The following is a 20,032-nucleotide window of genomic DNA, read 5'->3' on the forward strand; positions in this document are numbered from 1 at the left end:
TACGCCCGCTCACTTCTGGCCGTCTGGAAACATAATCAGCCCCGTCCCTCTGCTTTTGTTCTTTCTCCGACTCTTGTCAGGCTGCGTGGATTACGTCCATCTTTCTAGCCTTTCCGCAGGAGACTTCTGCTCCGACGTTCAAATTGTCTATGAACGTAGCCAGCACTCTACCTTCGATTTCCTGGATCCCACGACGTGAGCAGAATGTCCGACGGCGACATAGCCGTGGCGATAGCTACGATAACTCAGTCATTTGGACCCGATCAGAAAGCGTCAGCGCTCACTCCACCATTTCCACTAGTCACCTTCTTTTCAGTTCCTAAGAACCCCAACATACTACATTTGAACGCTCCAGTGATTCCAGGGGACACATCCGCCGAATCACAGCGTACCACTGGAGACCTCCCTGCTTCGCAATGGCAGAGAGGGTACGTGTGGTACTACTGGGCAAAGGATCAGACTTCAGTACTCTGGGGCGTAGTCGAGGGCGACACATCAAACCCTGTCACAATCATACCAGAAGGCATTTCAACCATACCTTCGGCTTCAGTACCCGTTTCTACGCCAGCAACGACTACCAATGATCCAGCTAGCTCATCCTCTGTGTCCGCCGCTTCGAATAGCTTGTCGCCCACGACGACTTCTTCAGCAAAGCCTTCGTCTGGCGGGCTTTCAGATGGGGCTGTTGCGGGTGTTGCTATCGGCTGTCTGATTGCTGGGGCCTTGCTCGCGAGCCTCGTAGCTTGGTTCTGTCTAGGAAGAAGGAGGAAATCCGCCGGCGGCCGGGACTCCGAAGCCAGCGCACTTGCACTCATGCACCGAGAGAAAGGCCCCACTGCAAAAGCCGTTTCTCTGGAAAGTGGTAGCCCAATCGCTTTGGCGATGGAAAACGGACTTCCTCAGCCATTGGAAGACAAGGCCATCTCCGGAGAGATCTCCAAAATCAGCAATCTGATCAAGAATCACGTCCAAAGCTACTATCATACCGGCCGAGTGAGCCCTGGAATGATTGATTACGACGATATCCAAGCCCTTGGGAGCGAGCTGCCGGTATCTGTGGGGACACTCAGTACACTACTTGGAAACGCAGCGACAAGAGAAATTGCGCTCCGGTTCTGCATCGCTTGGATAGTTGTTTCTAGGATGCAGCTTCATAGCCCGCCTGGCACCAGCTTCCTTCCGCCCGAGGTTGCCAGCTGCTTCCAGTCGATGTCTTTGGTCGACCGTGGCTCCCGAGGTAGGCAAACTGTAGACGCTCTATTCGCCAGGTCCACTAACTTTGACAGTCCACGCAATGTATTTTGCAAAATGGCGCGCTCTCACCGCGGAGCTCATGCAGTCGACATACGTTCGGAACCCGTTCTCCGCGAATGACGCTCGGCTTCACAGCATACAGTCAGCCACAACTGTCCTTGAGAACATCCTCCGGCCCTTCGCTGATTCTCGCATGGACAACGCGCAGAGAAGTCGAAATTTGGAGGAGATGTTCAAGCGGGCTGCTCTCTTTGCATTCACTTTGTTCTCTCAGCCTAGTGCGTGGGACTTTGACTGGCAGGCTGAGCAGGGCGTCAAGTCGGGCAGCTTGTGCATCTTCCCCGCCTTGGTGCAGATCGCAGACGAGAATGGCGAGCCCGTCAAACCACCTCGTCCGTTCAGCGACGCCGTGGTTCGACGACTCGATGAATGAGGAAACAGATAGTTAGCCATCGATTGCTTTTTTTCGTTCGCGAACCCACTATTGCCCTTCCGCGGATGGAATCTCAGCCTTCTTCTGCCACATGCCCGGGCTCGAACACAGCCTGGTACGATGCATGATCTTATTGCGGCGTAGAATCAGGCGTTTCAGGTGAAGGATTTGGGATACACAAGCGAGGCGGAGTGCCTCTCGGTTAGGGGGTTTTGGTTGTGTAAGCACAGCCTCGTCTCACTGAAGTAAATTTTGTCCACATCCGGCGAGCTCCAACACACATCCTGCAGGCTGCCGATAGCCAGCAAGCGGACTGGGGCTGCGACTATCCGTACCGCGGTTACGCTCCGCGGCTATTGGTTTGATAGCATGGCATTCGTCCCTCAGCCCCGCTCTCTTCTGCTACACCTCGCCCACTCGTGCAGTTCACTGCCTCGTCCATTCTCAGGTCATTGGCTCTGGGAGCGCATAACCCCACCGATTGAGAGTTGCACCGAGCACCGCCTGCATTGACCTCGTCTCGGGCTGCGCCTAGTTTGACAGAGTTGGCCTGGAGATCGATGGGGTCGTTAATTCGCGAGGAACCAGATGCGACCGTCTATTCTTGTCTCATCTCGTGTTTGCGCCTCTTGGCCCAGTAGCGCCATTACCGACGACTTCCTCCGCGCTCCTAGAGGACTAATCTTCAACTTCATCTAACGCGGGCAAAATGCTGCCTGGCGCTGGACTGTATCTTCCTGGGAGCTTGTATTCCAAGCAAGACCCAACCTCGGATCGCGCGGACAAGAGCGCGCGATGGAAGTTCTTTGAGCGAAAGCCTTCGAAGCAGGAACAGGACTCTTTCGACCGAACATCTGGCCCGCTCTCTGGGACATCCTCAGACGACATCACCAAAATCTTCTCATCGCTATCCACTGTGTTCGACTTCGCAGAGTTCGCGTCCCAACAAGGAAAGGTCTCCTCAGAAACCGAAGTCTTCATCAACTTGATCCAGCGCGTACGACAGGATGTAACAGAGGCTTCTCGGCTCTACGTCTCGCCCGCCGTCATAGACCACCTAGAAGCATGGCCAGACAAGAAAGCCTGGGTTGACATGATCTTGGTCGACATCGAGCGGTCGTTAAACGACATCGGCGTCTACATGGAGACCGTGCGCGTGACCGGAGATGACGGCGGCACAGTCGGGCTGAGACGCAAGTTTGAGTGGGTCTTGTCTCATCACAAGAAGCTCATAAACAAGCAGCAGTACCTGACGCTGTGCCATTCAAGCCTCATGGCAGCTGTGCAGGCTATGCAGACCGCTGAGATGAACGGCGCGTATGGTCCTCACGATCCTATCTATGAGGCACCGTCGCGGCCCTGGATTCAGGATGAGGGAAGGGATATCTTGCGCAGTCCGCATTCGAGGCAGAAGTGGAGATTGAGCCAGAAGAATTTGTCGCTGCCCAGCATCACCGTGTCCGAGGTGCACCGGGATAAGATCGATGGTATGCCACCTTGCCGTCCCAGTGTTGCCATTGCTAACATGCACCAAGCGGGCTCGATCAACTCTCTACCTATAGAGCTTCCTGGCAGCACACCGGACGACCTTCCAGACCCGGACAACCTGGACCTGTACGCACCTCCGCCAAAGCCACGGGCAGCCTCGTTAGATGCTATCCTGTCTCCATCCTCCGACAAGGAGGCCCTCGACACTTCGTCAGGCTTAGAGACAGATAAGTCGCCTGTCTACGCCCCATCACGACCACCTATGGAGGTATTTCCAGCCCGAAGGTCTCTCGACCAGGTCCGAACTTCCGAATCTACCCTTTACGACATGCGTCGAGCATCCTTGGACCATGTTCGCCCTCGCGCATACTCAGATCAAGTACGGCCACAGCGATCTTTTGAGATGAAACCACGCGCATCCTTTGATCAAGTGAGGCGGATGCCCACCCTCAATGAGAAGCCTCTCGAACGCTACGACTCCACCGCCTCCGTATCCGTCGATCAAGCCGCCACTATCCCCCTTTCAGCGATGCGGTATCGACCCAAGGCCGTGCAGGTACGGAAGCCGACACCGAAGCATCGCTCGCTCCCTTCGCTTCCTTCCCTACCCAGTCAGTCTTCGCTCATCAACGACCTCTCGCCATGGATACTACCCAGCGAGGCGCGAGACAGTATTCAGAGTTATCAGAGCGCGGACACCAACATCTCCCTTAATGCGTCGACTCCGGCGACATCTGTCGCCTCCTCGCCAGTGCTGCCGTCACCTTCGAGCTGTCCGGCCATGCTTGGGGGAGCTGATTCTGGTGCGACGACCCCGGTGCCCAGCATAAGGCCGCCGCCGGCAAGTGCCTCCCCGACGGTAGACGTGCCGTCATCACCCAAGGACGAAACGCCGTTACTACCGCCGCGACGCTATTCGCAGATCCGTCGCCCAGGAACGAGCAGGTCTGCTGTATCGGCTCTACCAAGCTGCAATGAGGAAGGTGCAGAAACATCAGCCCCGGAGAACCCGTCAAAGCTGCTGCGTAGACTATTATCGAACGCTTCTAGTACCGAGACAAATGCCACTCAGGACGAGCCTTCGGGATCTCGTGTGGTCGCTTCGGGGACCCCGGAAAAGTTGCTGGTCAAAGCTGATAGCGACTCCTCCGCCCGAGAGACCGCCTGTGATGAAGAACATGAAGAACAGCCGCCCCCATTGCCTCCACGTCCAGCCGCCAGAGCTCCAGGCTCCTCTAGCCCACCGATTCCCACTGAGGTCCCCGCCTCAACGCTTCCAATAGTTGCTGCTGAACCCGACAAGTCAAAGGAAGCTAATGTTCCCCGTTCGACGGGTCAAGCTCCCCTGCCTTCACCTTCGGAGCAGTCTCAAGAGCCTGCGACCGAAAGCGCCACGCTTCCCCACAGTATGGCCTACAAAATGGAAGTCATTGATACTATCCCTCCACCACAGCCACCGCAACCCACGACAGCGCAAGCGAGAAGAAGAGCAGCGCACGCACGGCGGATGCAGATCGCATATGGTGGGGGCTAGAAGATTGGGCATTTTGGTGATGACGGAATGAACACACGATTATGATACCCAGATTGAGACGGAGGTCTAGTACGGAGTTCTTTGTAGGAGCAGTTGCATACGCATGCAGTACAAACAATACCAAACGATCCCAGCGCCAGGCCCCGTTCTCCTACCGTTAGCTCTGTCCAAGCCCCATTATAAGCCGCGCGAGAATATCACCCCATGAACTCCCCGGCAATCCCTTCACACCCTTCCTTCCCTTCGCATCCCCCTCTCCAACTCTATCTCCATCATATCCCGCCCCGCTCTATGCCCTACACGGCTCCCCCTCCTCATCGCAGCAGTTATTCCTGCACCACTCATCGCGCAGAATCTCCGCGATCTTTTCCTTCGAAAGCTTCGGCGGGCACGGTCCCTCAGTATGTCCACTGCCCCAACCTGTTAGTCACTCACGTGCCATCCACTACCAGCTGCGCAACGAGTAGCACTACTCACGCGGTCATAGACATGATCCGGCACTTCGGCCGCCCGTCGGGATACACCCCGATGACGTGCGGCTCCTTCTCCCACGGCCACTGCTGGCGCGCGTCGATATCCTCGGGGGTTTCGGCGGGTGCGTCGTCGTGCGGGAGAGGCGTGCCGGAGGCGGGGGCGGTAGTGGGGATGGTGATACCGCGCGGGAGCCGGGCGATGGCGCGGTAGTGGGACCAGTCGCTGTGCTGAGGCACTGGGGTGTGATCGTCTTGCGGGGCGACGGCGAGGGTGAGGCTGAATAAGTAAATGGTGGCGAGGAAGGCGAGCTTCATGTTGGTGAATGGGCTAGTCGATGCGAGGAGGAGAAGTGAGGCGTATTCTTAATAGAGGAATAGTCGTGCTACGGTATGGGATACTTGGAGCGGAGAAGAATGGGGACGTGGGCGGTGTTTGGGTTTGGGATTTGGGGTTTGGTTTGGTAGATGGAGTGCGAGGAGGAAAGAGAAGCGGCGGACAGCATAAGGAGAAGTGGCGAGCGCCCATTGATGGTGGGGACTTGCCCACGGAAAGTTTTTCTCCAGGTGCGGTTCTTGGGTCTAGCATGGCGACTGCCGTTGTGTTTTGAAATTGGCAGGTCTGGATTACGTGGGCTGTTTAACTACCTAGGTCCACGGGTAGCATCGCGCCGAGAGACTTGAGATAGTTTGCATGTGTTCTGTCGACGTAACGAGCCAGAAACAAGCGGAAAGAAGAGTGAGAGATAGATGAGAGCAATGAGATGAGCCTGAAAGATCATGTGATATGTAAAATCGGTGCGCAGGCGGATGTTAGGGTAAGGTCCCTAGGTAAGTATATGGGGACATCCCTACTTCACCACATTGAGCATTTGATGGCCTCTGGGTTCCATTTCCGGGTTTGAGCTATCTTTACGTGCATTCTCAACGGCCTGCGGCAGGTGCTCACCTAGGGAGAAAGAGTGGATCACGTGACCATTGCGACGACTCCTAAGGACGTCGTCGCGGTCAAATATCAGGCCGGGCTGAGTATATGAATATTCCCTCGACCCTCAAGTGCCCCCAAATGCAGGTACTCAACGGACTCCGACTAAATTATTGGCCCCAAATACTGTCTGACGATCGCTCTGCTGACGGTGGGCGACGCGCGCTGATTGGTCAAGGGAAATGTGATATCGGCTTCGTAAGCAGCGCACACCTTTTTCTTGAAACCGTCAGCATGTCTCCCTCATTGGTACACTTTCTACATTGGGTGCTTCCCTAATCAACGGGCTCGGCGAACGCAGGATCGTCTGGCTGGTTCCTGAATGTGGGGCCACAGCGGGAATTGAACGGCTTTCGGAGAATTTTTGCTCTACGACTCTACGACGTGTGTGGCAGCAGCGAGGATAGCTAACAATTCTGTAGGCGCATATTCCGATAGATGGTTACAACCTTGGAATGAACGCGCACGCGGTTACGGCAGATATGAGTGTAGCAGGCATGCGGTGACGGATGTTGTAGAACACCCACACCAGCCATATCTCCTTCACCAGTTCAGTAATCTCAGCCTGAATCAACCTCCGCAGGTACCTGCATCAATGCGCAATGACGCTATTCCAGGCGCGGCGGAGAGCTCGTAGGGTACAGACCAGTGGCTGCATGACGAAAATTCCGGGACGCGTGCTCAGCTCCAGAGGCCTGCTGCACAATCTCGCTACCCAAATGCCCCCAAAGTTTGGCACCAATATGTGAGGAAGGCTTATCGTCCGGACTTTCTTACAAATTACCAGTCACCCCCGTTCTCTAACTCCATCGCAGTCTCGCTCCGCTTTTACTTCCTTCCCTCTCAGGAAGCCTGCTGAGGCCATCCACTCGTTTGTTTGCTCACAATGCTATCATCCACTCTTTTGAGAATTTTCGCGATCGTTACTCTCTTTTCAGTTGTTCTTAGTTCGGACATCACAACCTTCAGCGATGCCAATTGCCAAAGCTCGGTCAAGAATCTCGACGCTGTGAATGGTTATCCGGACGGTGTTTGCACGCCGCTCAATCTGCGCTCCCAGACCTTCCAGATTGCGAAGCTGGATCCGGGATGCGCTGGTGAGTGCATATACCTTTGGTCTTGTCCTAGTGACTGAAGATGATGCAGTTACCTTGTATGGACCCAACTCTGGTTCATTGTCGTGCTCATCGGAGCTGAAGATCGTCGCCGATCTTGCAACTTGCTACAACGCGTCCTGGGCGTATTATAGCATCGACGGCTGCTCACCCCCATCTTCGTCCTCAATCGTCCTCCCAACCGTGACACCAACGCCGTCGACGTCCTCGATCACATCGCCGTCAGCAACCTCATCAGCGACAACGCCGCCGAACCCAAACTCTAACCACACCGGCGTCATAGTCGGAGGCATAGTTGGCGGCGTCGCAGTGTTTGCGCTTCTCTTCGGTATCGCTCTGTTCTGTCTTCGCCGCCGTTCTGGGAAGCCACTCCCGCCCCCGCCGTCATACGAATTGTCGAACGACCATGCGCGAGTGGAGTTGTCGTACCCCGAGAAAACACGCCAGATGGAACTGTATGGCCACGAGGCGGCGATCGAACTCGGTAGGAACAGCGCACACGTTCCGCCAGTGGAGCTACCCGGCGATGCAATGGTTGGCGGGGACAAAAAAGGCCTGAATCCGATCATGAAGATCCACATGGTGCGGTGACCTCGCGAAAGAGCGGCGTGTCTGCCCTGAGACATCAACTACGCATCGTAGATTGTGCGACACTGCCGGATATTCTAACTGGGAGTATTGTTCGGTCTCTGAACGAATGGCCACCCTCTCCGCTACGGTAGCTTAGAAAGAATAATGTGTAAGGTTCTCCCGCGATGCAATGCATTCATTTCCCTCCCCAAACGGCGGAAACTTATTGCATGCCAGCACCCATAAGAAGTCATTTTACACACCGCGCCGAGCATCAGGGAGAGAAGTTATGAATTGCCCGATTTGGAGTATGGCAGGGTTAAGCGACGGACTTGCTTACGGGGCCGGCGGAAAATATTATCGCATGTCTAAGGCTGAAACGGTTCAAGGGATGAGTGTACCTGGCCATAGATTGGGGTATGTAATGCGCCATTTTGCTTTCCGCCTTCCTTCGGCAGTCTAGGGTCCAGATTGGGTTAATGGGTCGAGCGCGACGAATAACATGGTGCATACGACACGGTGTCCGTGCGGAAGATGCATCTCGCCATTTACTTTATTTTGTTCCTCCGTATACCCCGGGGTATTGGAGCTCACGATTTCAGGGCCGTATACTTGTTGACCTGATGCCGCCCCGTCCGTATGATGTCTTTGGCAGTTTGGATGTGCACCTCCACTGCGAGACACGGGCATCACGCTCGTTAGCTCTAATACAGATCCACTATTCTTCCTTCCACACACCCCATCATCCTGTCGTTCGCTCACAGCCGAGTAGTGTCGTTGGGTCCTTTTCCCGGTGTTTTGAAATGTTGAAAGCTGGTGTTTAGCCGTAGTATGACACCAAGCCCCCGCCTTGCGTTGGGACCGAAGAACTGATCTGCTTCCTTTGCCGTCGTTCCTCAGAATTCCCCACACCGTTGAGTAGCTCATCCCCGATCGGGTAAGAGGCGCCGCTACCCGAAGCGACGCTGAAGGCGGGCAGAACTGCCTATTTCAGAATGACATCAACCTCCACTTTAAGCTTTAAGCCCGCTCCACCACGCTGGATTCTGATGCTCAGATGCCCTACTCTTCTCTATACTCCATAACCATTATGGACGGGTCCGCGAATGGCTTTCATGCGACAAACGGGCATGCCAATGGCGCTGGCCAATCGCCAATAAAACCTCGGCTATTCTGCATGGAGAAACCTCCATCGCTCGAAGACTTCACGAGGCTCACAACGGAATCCGTTCCAGTTCACTATCCTCTCGCCGCCTCAATCCAGTCGAATGTACCAACCTACGACCTGCCAGACTTCCACGCTACCACGGCAGAGCAACGCGAAGCACTCCAGGATGAATGGTACCACATCCTCCTCTCCGGCCCAGGAGTCTTCGTTACGAAAGGGCTATACAAAGACAAACCACTTTTAGAGAAGGTGAACCAAGTCTATGCTCAGATTATCGAGAACGAGAAGAAGCTCGCTGGCAAGCGAGGCGACCATTTTGCAGGCTCCGGCGCGAACGATAGGATCTGGAATTCGTTTTCGAAGCACTGTCTCCAGGACCCGGAATCTTTCCTGGCGTATTACTCGAACCCGTGGCTTCCGATCATATCGTCGGCGTGGCTGGGCCCGCACCATCGCCTCACGGCGCAAGTCAACATCGTGAAGCCCGGCGCGAAGGCGCAGATCTCGCATCGCGACTACCACATCGGCTTTCAAGACAACGCGTCGTGTACAAAGTTCCCAAAAGCGCTGCAGGTTGCCTCGCAGTTCCTGACGCTGCAAGGCGCCGTGGCGCATTCAGATATGCCCCTCGAAAGCGGTCCGACGCGTTTGCTTCCCTTCAGCCAAATGTTCGAGGAGGGATACATGGCGTACCGCATCCCGGAGTTCCAGAACTACTTCCTGGAGAAATATGTCGCCGTGCCGCTTTCGCAAGGCGATGGACTCTTCTTCAATCCCGCGCTGTTCCATGCGGCCGGGCAGAACGATTCCTCGTCCATCATGCGCTCTGCAAATCTCTTGCAGATATCATCTGCTTTCGGCAAACCGATGGAGATGATCGATACGTATCCGCTTATTGAGAGGACGTGGGATGGGTTGGTTGAGCGGTACAGGAAGGAAGGTCTCAGCGACGAAGTCAGGGCCTTTGTGGGTAATGTCGCGGAAGGGTATCCGTTCCCCACGAATTTGGATCGGCGTGTTCCGCAGACAGCGGGTATGGCGCCCGAGAGTGAGCAGGATCTTCTGATCCGTGGGTTGGAGAAGGGATGGACGAAGGAAGAGGTGTTGGTCGAGATTAGGAAGATGAGGAGTGATTCAAGAGCGTAAGCATCCGCTCGTGGCATAGTACATGCGAACGAAGCGTGGTACAAAATACTTCATTTCCCAGTGTTTCACGCAGCTTATAGGTGGGGTCATTCCATCCTTCATCACTGTTTGTCATTGACACTCACCTGTATGTGAATGTCTCGCCCTTTCAATGTCTCAAAAGCATGGAATTAGCTACACAAACAGCATGACTTCTGTCCATATCCTACTTACTTTCCTGAGTCTATGTAACTGCCACAACAGGAATAATTTGCTGCGTCTTACCTCCAACCATATCAATCCCATACAAGCTACGGTAGCCACCTTCCTTCAGAGTTACTCTCACAGCTCCTTCTATTCTACGAACTACGAACATGTCTCCACCGAGCCCAAACCACAACACCCGACGCCCGCCCAGCGGATCCTCCATCAACGAAGTCCGCGAATGCGTCGATACGCTCGACTCGATCACGCTCGGTCTCGACAAGATACTAGAAGGATGCGCGGACTTCCGCGCAGGTGTTGAAGATCTCAAACTCCTTTTCGAGACCATCGCAGACTATATGGATGGAGAGCTGTTGGATAAGGAGGCGCTTAGGACCAGAGAGCCAGAGGAGAAGAAGCAGTATAGGCAGGTCCATTTAGAGGATGAGATCAAGGATGAGGCGACAAGGGTTGAGGAGAGCAGCAGCGAAGAGGACCTGTACATGAAGGCTCTGCTTGAGAAGGACAAGGTTCTTAGGCAGCTGGAGAAAATTCGTGACGAAGAGAGAGGTGTGCGTGAGGGTAGGAGAGAAGTTGGAGCTCTGAAGACTGTTGCTGAGGCTGAGCCGTGAGCTTCTGACAGTACTAGTGGTATTTGGACTTTTTGATGCGCAATGACTATTGGCTGGACTTGTACTATCTGAGGTGGTGGATGTTGAAGGGTTTCGAGAGTAATTTTTCCTGAACCAAATTCTGCATATGCTAGTGCGTGTCCTGCAAGTGAGTACTCGCATTTAGCATTGTAGGTGCAAAAGGTCCCGAATAAAGCGCAAGTTCTTGTATCTTTAGGAGCGCGGCTCCTTGATCACGCCATTGTATTTGGATGCTACATACGTGAGCCATTCAATCAGTGGCGATATCCAAACCTCATTCCCCACGTGCACGCGCCTAAACCAATGCTATATCCCTATGGGCGACTCTCAAAGTCGAAGATCCCCTCATCCCCATGGACACGTTTGAAGAGCTCTCCCATAGCCGGAAGAGCCCCCGGATGCTACCGAGCCCAACCTTCCGCTTTGACACCCAAGAACCAAGCTTGGTCATTCAGCTTCTCAGCCTCTTCCTTGAAATTGTCATATACGCTAGCGTCGCGGCCCTCCTTGATTTCCTCCTTCGCAAGCCAGTCCACGAAGGTCCACATTGCGTAAGCGATATCTCCGAGATTTTGACCGAGTGAGCGCAGTGTTGATCCATGCTCTTGGAGGAGGTCGTCAACACCCCGGTAGAATGCGTTGAAGATCCTTGCGTCGGCGTTGCGTTCACGCGCGCTTTCTTCTTTGGCGATTTGGCTGGCTAGCTCACGAATGTGGGAGGCGACGCTTTCTACTTGGCGAGGAATATCCTCATTTTCAGCTGTCGAGGGGGTTGGATCGGGGGTTTTCATTTCCGTGGATGTGTTAAGGCTATAACGATTTGTGGGAGTGTATCTCGATTTTCGAATATTGATAATTGGGGCAGAGTAATTGCTGTGTATCTGAATTTGTTTTTGGGTAAGGCTACAGTGTTGAAAGCCAAGCACTGTGCAGTATTTATATGGCAGAATTACTTCTCTATATTGAACGGAACTTGTATGCCAACTACGCTTGCGGTGAATGAGAGTCAATTGCCGCATTCAAACCTACGAAAACGTTCAATAGTCGATTCTAGAGCATCGAACCTCTACTCTTCACAGATTGCTAGCTCGAGAAGTATAAATACTCAGAAATAACGAGGCGTAGCTCCCTACTCAACATTTCAACACCATCAACAACACACTCTCCTCAGTCTCCCGGACATCATCCCCAAGAAGAAAGATTTACTTGCCTTACCTCACTAAACATCTCAAAACCACAGCAAATATGGAGAGCAAGCTGCTAGTCCTAAGATTCGATCTCATACGGCTAGGTGACTCCATCAGCTACGGGGCGAAACATCTCGGAGGCGACGAAAAGCGAAATAATAAAGACGACGAGGAATACCGCGACGCTGCCTCCATGGCCGACAAAATCGCAACGCTGGCCCTGGATCTCGACTTGAACTGCCCACCGGAAAGCAAGCCCGACACACTCGAGCACACGAAGGAGTACATAGCTTGGAAGCAAAAATCGGCGGAAATAGCCAAGGATCTCGGCAGGCATGCATATGACATGCACACGGTCATCGAGCTCCTGATTGATGTGGAGGAATCAAGGGTGGGCTGCAAAAGTAGAATTCTCGATGCCGCGAGGAAGGAGAGTGGGGGCATTTATAAGGAGGCACGGGAGTTTGAGGAATATTTTGATGGGTATGCGCGGTGGTTGAATGAAGAAGGCTTTGGGGACGGTGGACGGGTGCTGCATATTCCGCCGCCGTCGACCTCACTCTAGCTCTTTGATTAGCCATGATGCGATCATTGTTCAGAGAATTTGCAAGTGTAAAACGTATATTGGTGATTCGGGTAGTAGCACTACGGACGGTCTGCGTTTAAGCGCAAAGTAGTAGAGATAGCTTCACAATCATTCAAACCAAAATCTACAACTGTGACAGTATATCTTATTCTGCTAAGCGAACGGTTTTCACTCTGTATCTCCTGACACACTGATATTGATATTCACTTTCTAGTGCGTTGGCTGCTCGTGAAGGATGTCCGTGACGAGAAGTACACGCCAACATTTCCTGCTTCAATTCACACACAACGCGAAGCTTTCCCACCCGCTATTCCATGCGCAAGACCCAAACGCAATCTATCTCGGTATACATATCGATACTACTGCCCTCGCCCTTCCCCATTCCTGAATCGTCATCCACACTTCAGACAGACATCGTCGAAGCACATCCCTGCCAACAAGCAACCTCAGTACTCAACATCACGCATTCCACCTCTCCCTGCTCGAACAAACAACACTTGCTCCCCTCCACATTTCCGCAAACGTAAACACTATGTCGAATCCCCAAAACCTCATCAGCCTCGCCGAGCAACTCGCCAACGCCGGCCGCGAACTCCAAGAGCTCGGCGGCAAGTTTCTCACCATCGCGTCGACGCTCGAGCAGGAAGCTGCGAATATCGCCGAAGAAAGGGCAAAGGCGGCGCGGCTCGCAGCTCGGGCCCACGCGGACGTCGATGTGAATGTTCATGTCGGTGTTAGGACTGGGGGAATTCGGACGCGCCACCCATGTTGTGGCGCGTGTATCAGTGAAGGGAAGGAGGGGCCGGGGAATACGACTGTTGTTGTGAATAAAGCGGGCTCTGCAGTTGGGAGTAAAGTTGGTTCGGCGGTGGGGAGCAAATGGGGCGCTCCTGGTGGAGGTAATTGAGTGCAGCTTGGAAGATGGCATCTTCTGTGTTGGCTTCTGGGTATGTCGGATGATGGAGATTGTGATGCGAGATCTTAGACCGCTGTTCTTCAAGCGTGGAAGGTACCATTGATATTGGCGGAACTTATGGAATTCTTCATTGAAGCAGGCTCTCTAGTACAAAATGTGCGACTTGACGTGCGCTAGACATCGCGATCGTATTCAAGCAAGAGCAACGTGTTTCTGAGCTGTCGCCACCCTACACTCGAGGAGGGGGTAAGTCCAGGAGTCAGTTTCTCGCCCCTTCACAACGTCCTATAGTATATATTTCGACATTTTCAATAGCCTTCTCCTCAATACCACAACATCTACTAAGCGCGAAACGGAAACAGCGAGAACGCCAGAAGCATTCGCAAATCCACAAGCTTACCCAATACGAGTATCCCGACTATCAAGCTACGACAACGCGCGACAAAGCTATGGAGCAGCACGAAAAGGTCATAAAACAACAAGAAGCAGCCGCAAAAATGCGTGCAGCCGCCGCAAAGCAAGAGGAAGCAGCTGCAAAAATGCGGGCAACAGCCGCGAAGCAGCGGGCAGCGGCAGAAAAGCAACGACAAGCGGCCGCAAAGCAGAGAGAACAAGCTATGAAAATACGCGACGAAGCTATGAAGACGGCGGAACGAGTAGAGACCGGACCTAGCGGAACAACACAACGGCGTCCTGGAGTCATAGTGCAGGTTCATCAAGGCTTAGGGCAACTCCAGCGGGGCATGGAGCAGTTCGGCCGGGAGATGCCGCAGTTCCATCGCGAGATGCAGCAACTCGAGCGAGAGATGTCTCAGCTAGCGCGAGAAATGCAGCAATTTGAGAGAGAGATGTCTCAGCTTGCCCGGGAAATGCAGGAACTTGATCAAGAGTTTGCAAGGTATAATCGAGGGCTTTGAGACACGCCGGAGCAATGCGAGAGGCGCAGAGGAAGCTGAATGTGGCCAGGTACGGCAGACGGAGGGCAAGATGACGAACGGGGAAGGTGGCACCGGAAGCAACTAAGGAGCAGCAGAGAAATCGTTCAGTTCAACTGTGGCGGTAGCTGAGGGGTATACAATTTCGACACGGGCTGAAGTACTCTGTCTAGTGGCTAGTAAGAGAGATAAGCTACTTCACGATGATCGGAAGTACCGACTATGTGTACAATGCATACCTGACTACCATAGCATTTCATACGAAGCCCATTTGTTTTCAAGTGCCCAGTCGGCCTGGGTGTGCATCCCTTCGTTATCCCATGGCTGCCCGTCTCGCATTGCCGCCCTGTTCTCTACCATCCTCAGCTGCTCGTCGCGCGCCTGCGCTACAGCGGAGTCAGCACACGCCTTCCTCAACTTTTTCCATGCCTGAATAGCCATCCTTCTTTCAGCTTTCGTCCTTTCCTTCACCTCCGCCGGCGTCTCTCCAAATTCAGTGAGTGTGTTGCATGCCTCCGGATTGCTGTAGGCTTCGCGAGCGGCATCGGGGAGATGCGAGGTTCCGTCACTCAATCGCAGCTCGTTCCAGGCGTAGTTGACCTGCTCGGTCCATCGCATGACACAATCAAACGCCGCCCTAGTAGCGACGAAGTTCTTCCGCGCTTTGTTGTAATGCTCCGTCCAGATGGCGAGTACCTTCTTCGCCGACTCCTCCGCCTGGATGACATGGGCCCTAACGGCCAAGAAGTCTAATTTGATGTCGACTTCGGACACCGTGGTGAAGTCCTTTGTGTATTTCGCCATGCACTGCTCGAGCGCGTCGATGCATCGCCCGAGGTTAACCTTGGCCGTTACGGTTTCCACTCGGTAATGGAAGCTGTGTTGCTAATCCAACTCCTCGACACGCAGGTGTACGTCGTCGGCGGCGGTGTTCATCGCGAGCACGTCGAGTGCGGCGTTCTTGAGCGGTGTGGGTATGGGGAAATCGAAATATGGTGGCCTGACGGAACACATGTCGGCGATGTTTTTGACGCGTAGTGAGAGGGACGTTTGGGGGGTCGCAGGACAAGAATGTAAGTTGTGAAAATTGGTGGCTCGGCTGTGGTAATGCGGGTGCGAGAAATCCAACGGTAGTGATAGTGGGAAATAATTGAATTGCTGTTTGATGTGAGAATCCAGATTGCTGTGCACTGTCGAAGTGAGATGTTAAAGGCGTGCAAGTAATCTGGCACACGCGGCGATGCATTGTTTCGGTATCGAAAGCTAGCAGGCAAGTACTGTCTGTGTGAGCGAGAGGGGAAACTAAGAGCCTTGAACCACACGGCAGGAGCATCTTTGAAACGTCGAGACGAAACTCCGTTGGAACGGACCCCATTGCGCTCGATTTATTGTCGCAAGCCCCCTTGCCTCATCAGTATAAGCTCACCCTGACGTATTATCACCCTTACCTCCAATGAATCGCACACCGCACAATGCGCCGCCACTTCCCCCAAGTCCAGCGCCCATGCCGTTAAACCAAGCGAGCAGGCGCTCCTTGGTAAACTGGCTGAAGTAGTCTTTTATGCTCTCTAACTCCTAACTCAAGAGTTTTTCGCCATCTTCTGTGTCGTGATTCTCTACGCTCCGTGCGTAATATGGCGCTTTCGACGCGGTTCGTGGATCGTGAGAACGCCGGTGGAGACGAATTCCTCGGGAAGCCTCAGCTCGGCGACGATATTAATGCCGCAAGATTGCGAGCGTGATATAGTCGGGTTAAGTGCGCGGCAAGCAAAGGTACCTTTCTAGGTTGAAAATATAGTCAGTTTGCTGCTTTCTGTTGGGTGGCTCTGAAACTTTCGGGATTAGTGTACCACAATGGATCACTGAGGATATATTGACGATGTGAGCCCGCGGCCCTCTTCAACGTTCATCCTGCAGCTCTCTCGGAATTGAATGCTTTTTGCTGTCACAGTCAGAGCATCAGTGATACTTAGACCCACAATCCCCACCCCGCTCCTTCACTGCCTCTCCGAAAAGCCATACACGACATCAGCCCTGAATTCCGCAATCCTCTCCTCCACCACCTTCACAGCCCTCGCCGTATCCTCAAAATCCCTTCTAGCTTCTCCTAGCGCTTCATCGCGAGTCCTCCCAGCTACCCTATACAACTCCGCAATATCCACTATACTGATGCTCCGACTCGCTTCGCGCTGCTCTCGGATCTCTTTCTCGAGCGTCTCCATCACAGCCTTGAGCTGCATACCGGCACGCTCCCGCTCCACTGTCAGCAATGCGGTTTGCGCTTGAACACGCAGTCGAATCATCTTCTGGGCAAGTTTGGAAATGCGTTCGTGGATCTCATCAAGCTTTTCGAGGGATTGCAATAGCGCTTCTCCGCGCGGTAAGGGCGCTGTAGCCATGGTTAATTTGTGATAGACGATCTGCGTCTACTGAGGCGGGTTTTTAGTATCGGCGACGGGAACGCGACTACTTCGTGGTTTTGCTTCTGTAGTAGCCGTTAATGCTTTGATGCAAGGCCCGGGGAAGAGTGTGCAGATACTTTAAACATAGTCTCCCCCCTACCGACATTCAAATACCGGGGATTTCCGTACCAATCCTGTAGTCCAACGCAATCCTCCGGTACATTCCATTCTTCGATCGGCCCTCCTTTCTTCAAAGTTCCTCTACGATTAGGCAAGCTGCGCGGCATCCTCCAAGCCCAGCTGAATAAGTAGAGTACATACTCGGCACTATATATTGAGTCACATGCCGCATGTCATGCGAAACAACGCACTGGTATGGTCATACATATAGTCGCATGCCCAGAGCTCAACTATTGGAGCAGTCCAAGCAGGCGAACAGCGCAGAACATCTATCCTTGCTTTGCACTGTTCAGATTTGCGGTTGTTCTGCCTGCCTCCCGGATCTTTCTTAGTTGCGTTCAGTCACACTGGCTATGGCGGACTCACTTAACCAAAGACACGGAATATCAGCATAGTGGCACAGCGTGGTGTATGACTCTCCCTCCCCATATAAATGCAATACTTCTACTGCTCAACCTTCTATCATTCACCACCTTCGCAATCTCCGCAACGAACGCCAACACGATTTGCTCGCACACATCTCCCGCGTTGCCGGTCCTCAAGAAATCCCGCTCGATCGAACCTACCACCAGACAATGTCGACATCAGAAGCGGGCTCCACCGCCGAAAGCTCAGCTTCAGAACTATTTTCGCTAATTCTCGAAGCCCGAGTCGTCCTCCACAAGGACGTATCCGCGACACCGACCGAAGTATACGAGAGCGTGAAAAGTTTGAGAGACGGCAGATCCAAAGGCAACAATAATCTCCTCAGAGAGATAAGGGCTCAACTCCTGGAGCTTGTGCAACACTTCAAGTCTTTTCGATCGAAATACGAGGCGGTACTGGAACCAGATATCACTTCCTTTGCGCCAAGAGAGGCAGAAGCTGCACGCCAATGCAGGTTGTACCTGGGCATGGACGAGCGCATCGCGCTTGAAGCGGCCACGTTGTTCCGCAAATACCTGGAGCATAAGTGTCAAGAGGGGGATGGTGTCCGGAGGATACTTCCGCTAGAGCAGGAAGTGCGGCAAGTTGATGCACTGCTAAGCATCCATGACGAGAATTCGGGGGATGCGTAACGGGGTCGAGATGTGCGGTGTTGATACTTTCTTATTCTCTTTGGAATCTGTACGGTGCTTTTTTCTGTTTTGGGTTAAACTCCTCTTCTTGGGTAATGTAGCTAGATGTAATGTAATTTCTTCTTGCGCTTAATTATGATAAATATTTGGGAGTGTCGAATTCGTTCGCTGTGAGTATCGTGACTGTGACTCCGAGAGAGAGCGCATTGACTCACACGGAAGCCATGACGCATCAGTGTGCAGGCACGGCCCCCTCTCAATACTCGTTCTTGCACAGCATTCAGGTCAAACATTCACCGCACCTCTATGGTGAAACGTATTCTTAACCCTCTTGATGTCAATCTCGACCGTACAACGCTCATCTTTTCCGCCTCAAGCGCGTCCCTCAACAGCCACGTCAGGAGCGAAATCGTACGCCTCTTGGCCAACCTTGACCCCGGCCCCCTCCTATTCCCCAAGATGCTCACGACCTCCCCGCACGAAGATGCCCACACCGGCATCCACCATATGCTCGACAAATGGCGTGCCGTGACCGAGTGCCGGCCGCCCCCCCGGATAGGCGAAGTCATTCACGCCGATCCTTGAAAGGCGACCTGCGTTGCACACCAAATATTCCCCCTTCTGAACGAACTGCAAAACCACCCGCTCCCAAAGTTGCGGATCAACGCCGTGGAGGAGTCGCAAGTAGCGTACGATACCGAAGCGCGGGCGCTAGTACTCAACATCTTTCCGAAAGCCGAGCCACGACTCACTCCAGCCACAGCGCTTCCCACTAGTAGCGTAGAGCTGTGCATGAAGACGGAGTCGAAATTCGTGTCGAAGAGCGGATACCCGCTAGTCCAACGTTTTATCGGCCACCAGCCACCCCAGACGGTTATCAAGTCGCTTATCCTCTCCCTCAAGGCGTCTCTCACAAAGGGATAAACCGTGGAGGGAGGATAATAGTCGTATCTCCCTTGGCGACGCCGTCGACGCTGTGCACTTGCTGTAGAAGGCGAAAGACACCCGCTCTCTAGATGACGACGCGCGTGTCGAAGTTATTAATGCAAATAGTGTACGTCGCCTCGTCGTCGTAGATGTAACAGGGCGTTCCGTTCAAGACCTGCTTGCATGTCAGACAGACGTTGGATATGCGTAGTCCGCTCCAGTTCCGTAGCCATCCTCCTCGTCTCCGTCATATCCTAGCTCTAGTCGTTAGGGCGGCATAGCAAGTATAGCTTCAAGTTTTCGTCGTCGTCGTCGTCGTCGAAGTTGACATCAAAAACCAGACGGCGGATCTCCGGAAGCACATCAAAGCGGAACACTCCTCCGCGCGTAAGCTCCGTTTCTATCAGCGAAGTATTCTCACTCAGCATTCATACCTACTTACATCAGCATCAATGCCTTCGGAAGCGTTCATCGAGCCGCTTTCTTCACTTACCGTCCGGCTCCATATCCAGTAAACCGACGCCTATTGAAATTAGTGCGCTCGCTTCATCCAGGCTGCAGGGGCTATACTGTATTTCCCCACTCAACGCACAGACCCCACTCAACGCACACTTTTTAGTATCTCTTACCCCCCCCTAAAATAAGAACTATAATAGATAAGTAAATAAAATTTTAGTATATTATTTATATACTACTAGTAACTCTATATTAGCTTAGAAATTTTAAAAAGCTATAGTATTTAGTTAGTAATTAAGATTTATAAATTTATTAAGTTTTTTTAAAAACTTCTAATATATAGCTTATAAATTAATATATAAGCTTTTTTATAAAATAAACTTATA

The 20,032-nt window shown here is 53.0% G+C and overlaps 12 protein-coding genes across 12 annotated transcripts; 8 read left to right on the forward strand and 4 right to left on the reverse strand.

Annotated features, from left to right (window-relative positions):
* Positions 1 to 19: 19 nt before the first annotated feature.
* Positions 20 to 2,042, forward strand: BU26DRAFT_65313 (uncharacterized protein). Its single transcript, XM_033836158.1, has 2 exons — positions 20 to 1,237; positions 1,287 to 2,042. The coding sequence occupies exons 1-2, from the start codon at positions 205 to 207 to the stop codon at positions 1,685 to 1,687; spliced, it is 1,434 nt and encodes a 477-aa protein (XP_033681276.1). The 5' UTR covers positions 20 to 204; the 3' UTR covers positions 1,688 to 2,042.
* Positions 2,043 to 4,811, forward strand: BU26DRAFT_65314 (uncharacterized protein). The gene is made up of 2 exons (XM_033836159.1): positions 2,043 to 3,174; positions 3,223 to 4,811. The coding sequence occupies exons 1-2, from the start codon at positions 2,397 to 2,399 to the stop codon at positions 4,707 to 4,709; spliced, it is 2,265 nt and encodes a 754-aa protein (XP_033681277.1). The 5' UTR covers positions 2,043 to 2,396; the 3' UTR covers positions 4,710 to 4,811.
* A 371-nt stretch (positions 4,812 to 5,182) lies between these two features.
* On the reverse strand, positions 5,183 to 5,950 carry BU26DRAFT_553180 (uncharacterized protein; the record flags this gene model as incomplete). Its single annotated transcript, XM_033832192.1, has 1 exon — positions 5,183 to 5,950. The coding sequence occupies exon 1, from the start codon at positions 5,495 to 5,497 to the stop codon at positions 5,183 to 5,185; it is 315 nt and encodes a 104-aa protein (XP_033681278.1). The 5' UTR covers positions 5,498 to 5,950.
* BU26DRAFT_65328 (uncharacterized protein) lies at positions 5,452 to 5,960 on the reverse strand. Its single transcript, XM_033836160.1, has one exon. It carries the CDS (start codon positions 5,766 to 5,768, stop codon positions 5,511 to 5,513), a length of 258 nt encoding a protein of 85 aa, XP_033681279.1. The 5' UTR covers positions 5,769 to 5,960; the 3' UTR covers positions 5,452 to 5,510.
* A 1,008-nt stretch (positions 5,961 to 6,968) lies between these two features.
* BU26DRAFT_553181 (uncharacterized protein) lies at positions 6,969 to 8,345 on the forward strand. Its single transcript, XM_033832193.1, has 3 exons — positions 6,969 to 7,261; positions 7,311 to 8,018; positions 8,087 to 8,345. Exons 1-2 carry the CDS (start codon positions 7,051 to 7,053, stop codon positions 7,868 to 7,870), a joined length of 771 nt encoding a protein of 256 aa, XP_033681280.1. The 5' UTR covers positions 6,969 to 7,050; the 3' UTR covers positions 7,871 to 8,018; positions 8,087 to 8,345.
* A 554-nt stretch (positions 8,346 to 8,899) lies between these two features.
* BU26DRAFT_521718 (uncharacterized protein) lies at positions 8,900 to 10,381 on the forward strand. Its single transcript, XM_033829606.1, has one exon. The coding sequence runs from the start codon at positions 8,940 to 8,942 to the stop codon at positions 10,161 to 10,163; it is 1,224 nt and encodes a 407-aa protein (XP_033681281.1). The 5' UTR covers positions 8,900 to 8,939; the 3' UTR covers positions 10,164 to 10,381.
* A 135-nt stretch (positions 10,382 to 10,516) lies between these two features.
* Positions 10,517 to 10,978, forward strand: BU26DRAFT_567764 (uncharacterized protein; the record flags this gene model as incomplete). Its single annotated transcript, XM_033833688.1, has 1 exon — positions 10,517 to 10,978. One exon carries the CDS (start codon positions 10,517 to 10,519, stop codon positions 10,976 to 10,978), a length of 462 nt encoding a protein of 153 aa, XP_033681282.1.
* A 1,266-nt stretch (positions 10,979 to 12,244) lies between these two features.
* BU26DRAFT_567766 (uncharacterized protein) lies at positions 12,245 to 12,751 on the forward strand (the record flags this gene model as incomplete). The annotated part of the gene is made up of 1 exon (XM_033833689.1): positions 12,245 to 12,751. One exon carries the CDS (start codon positions 12,245 to 12,247, stop codon positions 12,749 to 12,751), a length of 507 nt encoding a protein of 168 aa, XP_033681283.1.
* Positions 12,752 to 13,304: 553 nt separating this feature from the next.
* Positions 13,305 to 14,605, forward strand: BU26DRAFT_567767 (uncharacterized protein; the record flags this gene model as incomplete). Its single annotated transcript, XM_033833690.1, has 3 exons — positions 13,305 to 13,671; positions 13,866 to 13,934; positions 14,004 to 14,605. The coding sequence occupies 3 exons, from the start codon at positions 13,305 to 13,307 to the stop codon at positions 14,603 to 14,605; spliced, it is 1,038 nt and encodes a 345-aa protein (XP_033681284.1).
* Positions 14,606 to 14,866: 261 nt separating this feature from the next.
* Positions 14,867 to 15,427, reverse strand: BU26DRAFT_567768 (uncharacterized protein; the record flags this gene model as incomplete). The annotated part of the gene is made up of 1 exon (XM_033833691.1): positions 14,867 to 15,427. The coding sequence occupies one exon, from the start codon at positions 15,425 to 15,427 to the stop codon at positions 14,867 to 14,869; it is 561 nt and encodes a 186-aa protein (XP_033681285.1).
* A 1,199-nt stretch (positions 15,428 to 16,626) lies between these two features.
* On the reverse strand, positions 16,627 to 16,917 carry BU26DRAFT_409813 (uncharacterized protein; the record flags this gene model as incomplete). The annotated part of the gene is made up of 1 exon (XM_033822917.1): positions 16,627 to 16,917. A coding segment is annotated over one exon (291 nt), but the record flags the coding sequence as incomplete, so codon positions are not given.
* An 863-nt stretch (positions 16,918 to 17,780) lies between these two features.
* BU26DRAFT_507887 (uncharacterized protein) lies at positions 17,781 to 18,263 on the forward strand (the record flags this gene model as incomplete). The annotated part of the gene is made up of 1 exon (XM_033827031.1): positions 17,781 to 18,263. One exon carries the CDS (start codon positions 17,781 to 17,783, stop codon positions 18,261 to 18,263), a length of 483 nt encoding a protein of 160 aa, XP_033681287.1.
* Between the last annotated feature and the right edge of the window lie 1,769 nt (positions 18,264 to 20,032).

Source organism: Trematosphaeria pertusa, assembly GCF_010094035.1.
Source record: "Trematosphaeria pertusa strain CBS 122368 unplaced genomic scaffold BU26scaffold_11, whole genome shotgun sequence".
Taxonomy (NCBI): domain Eukaryota; kingdom Fungi; phylum Ascomycota; class Dothideomycetes; order Pleosporales; family Trematosphaeriaceae; genus Trematosphaeria; species Trematosphaeria pertusa.

Excerpts from the sequence above, each read along its gene's own strand:
- BU26DRAFT_65313 (XM_033836158.1), top strand. The coding sequence starts at position 205 with ATGTCCGACGGCGACATAGCCGTGGCGATAGCTACGATAACTCAGTCA. Across the intron at positions 1,238-1,286 it reads GGTCGACCGTGGCTCCCGAG|TCCACGCAATGTATTTTGCA; the intron begins GTAGGCAAACTG and ends TAACTTTGACAG.
- BU26DRAFT_65314 (XM_033836159.1), top strand. The coding sequence starts at position 2,397 with ATGCTGCCTGGCGCTGGACTGTATCTTCCTGGGAGCTTGTATTCCAAG. Across the intron at positions 3,175-3,222 it reads GCACCGGGATAAGATCGATG|CGGGCTCGATCAACTCTCTA; the intron begins GTATGCCACCTT and ends ACATGCACCAAG.
- BU26DRAFT_65328 (XM_033836160.1), bottom strand. The coding sequence starts at position 5,768 with ATGCTAGACCCAAGAACCGCACCTGGAGAAAAACTTTCCGTGGGCAAG.
- BU26DRAFT_553181 (XM_033832193.1), top strand. The coding sequence starts at position 7,051 with ATGCTATCATCCACTCTTTTGAGAATTTTCGCGATCGTTACTCTCTTT. Across the intron at positions 7,262-7,310 it reads GCTGGATCCGGGATGCGCTG|TTACCTTGTATGGACCCAAC; the intron begins GTGAGTGCATAT and ends AAGATGATGCAG.
- BU26DRAFT_521718 (XM_033829606.1), top strand. The coding sequence starts at position 8,940 with ATGGACGGGTCCGCGAATGGCTTTCATGCGACAAACGGGCATGCCAAT.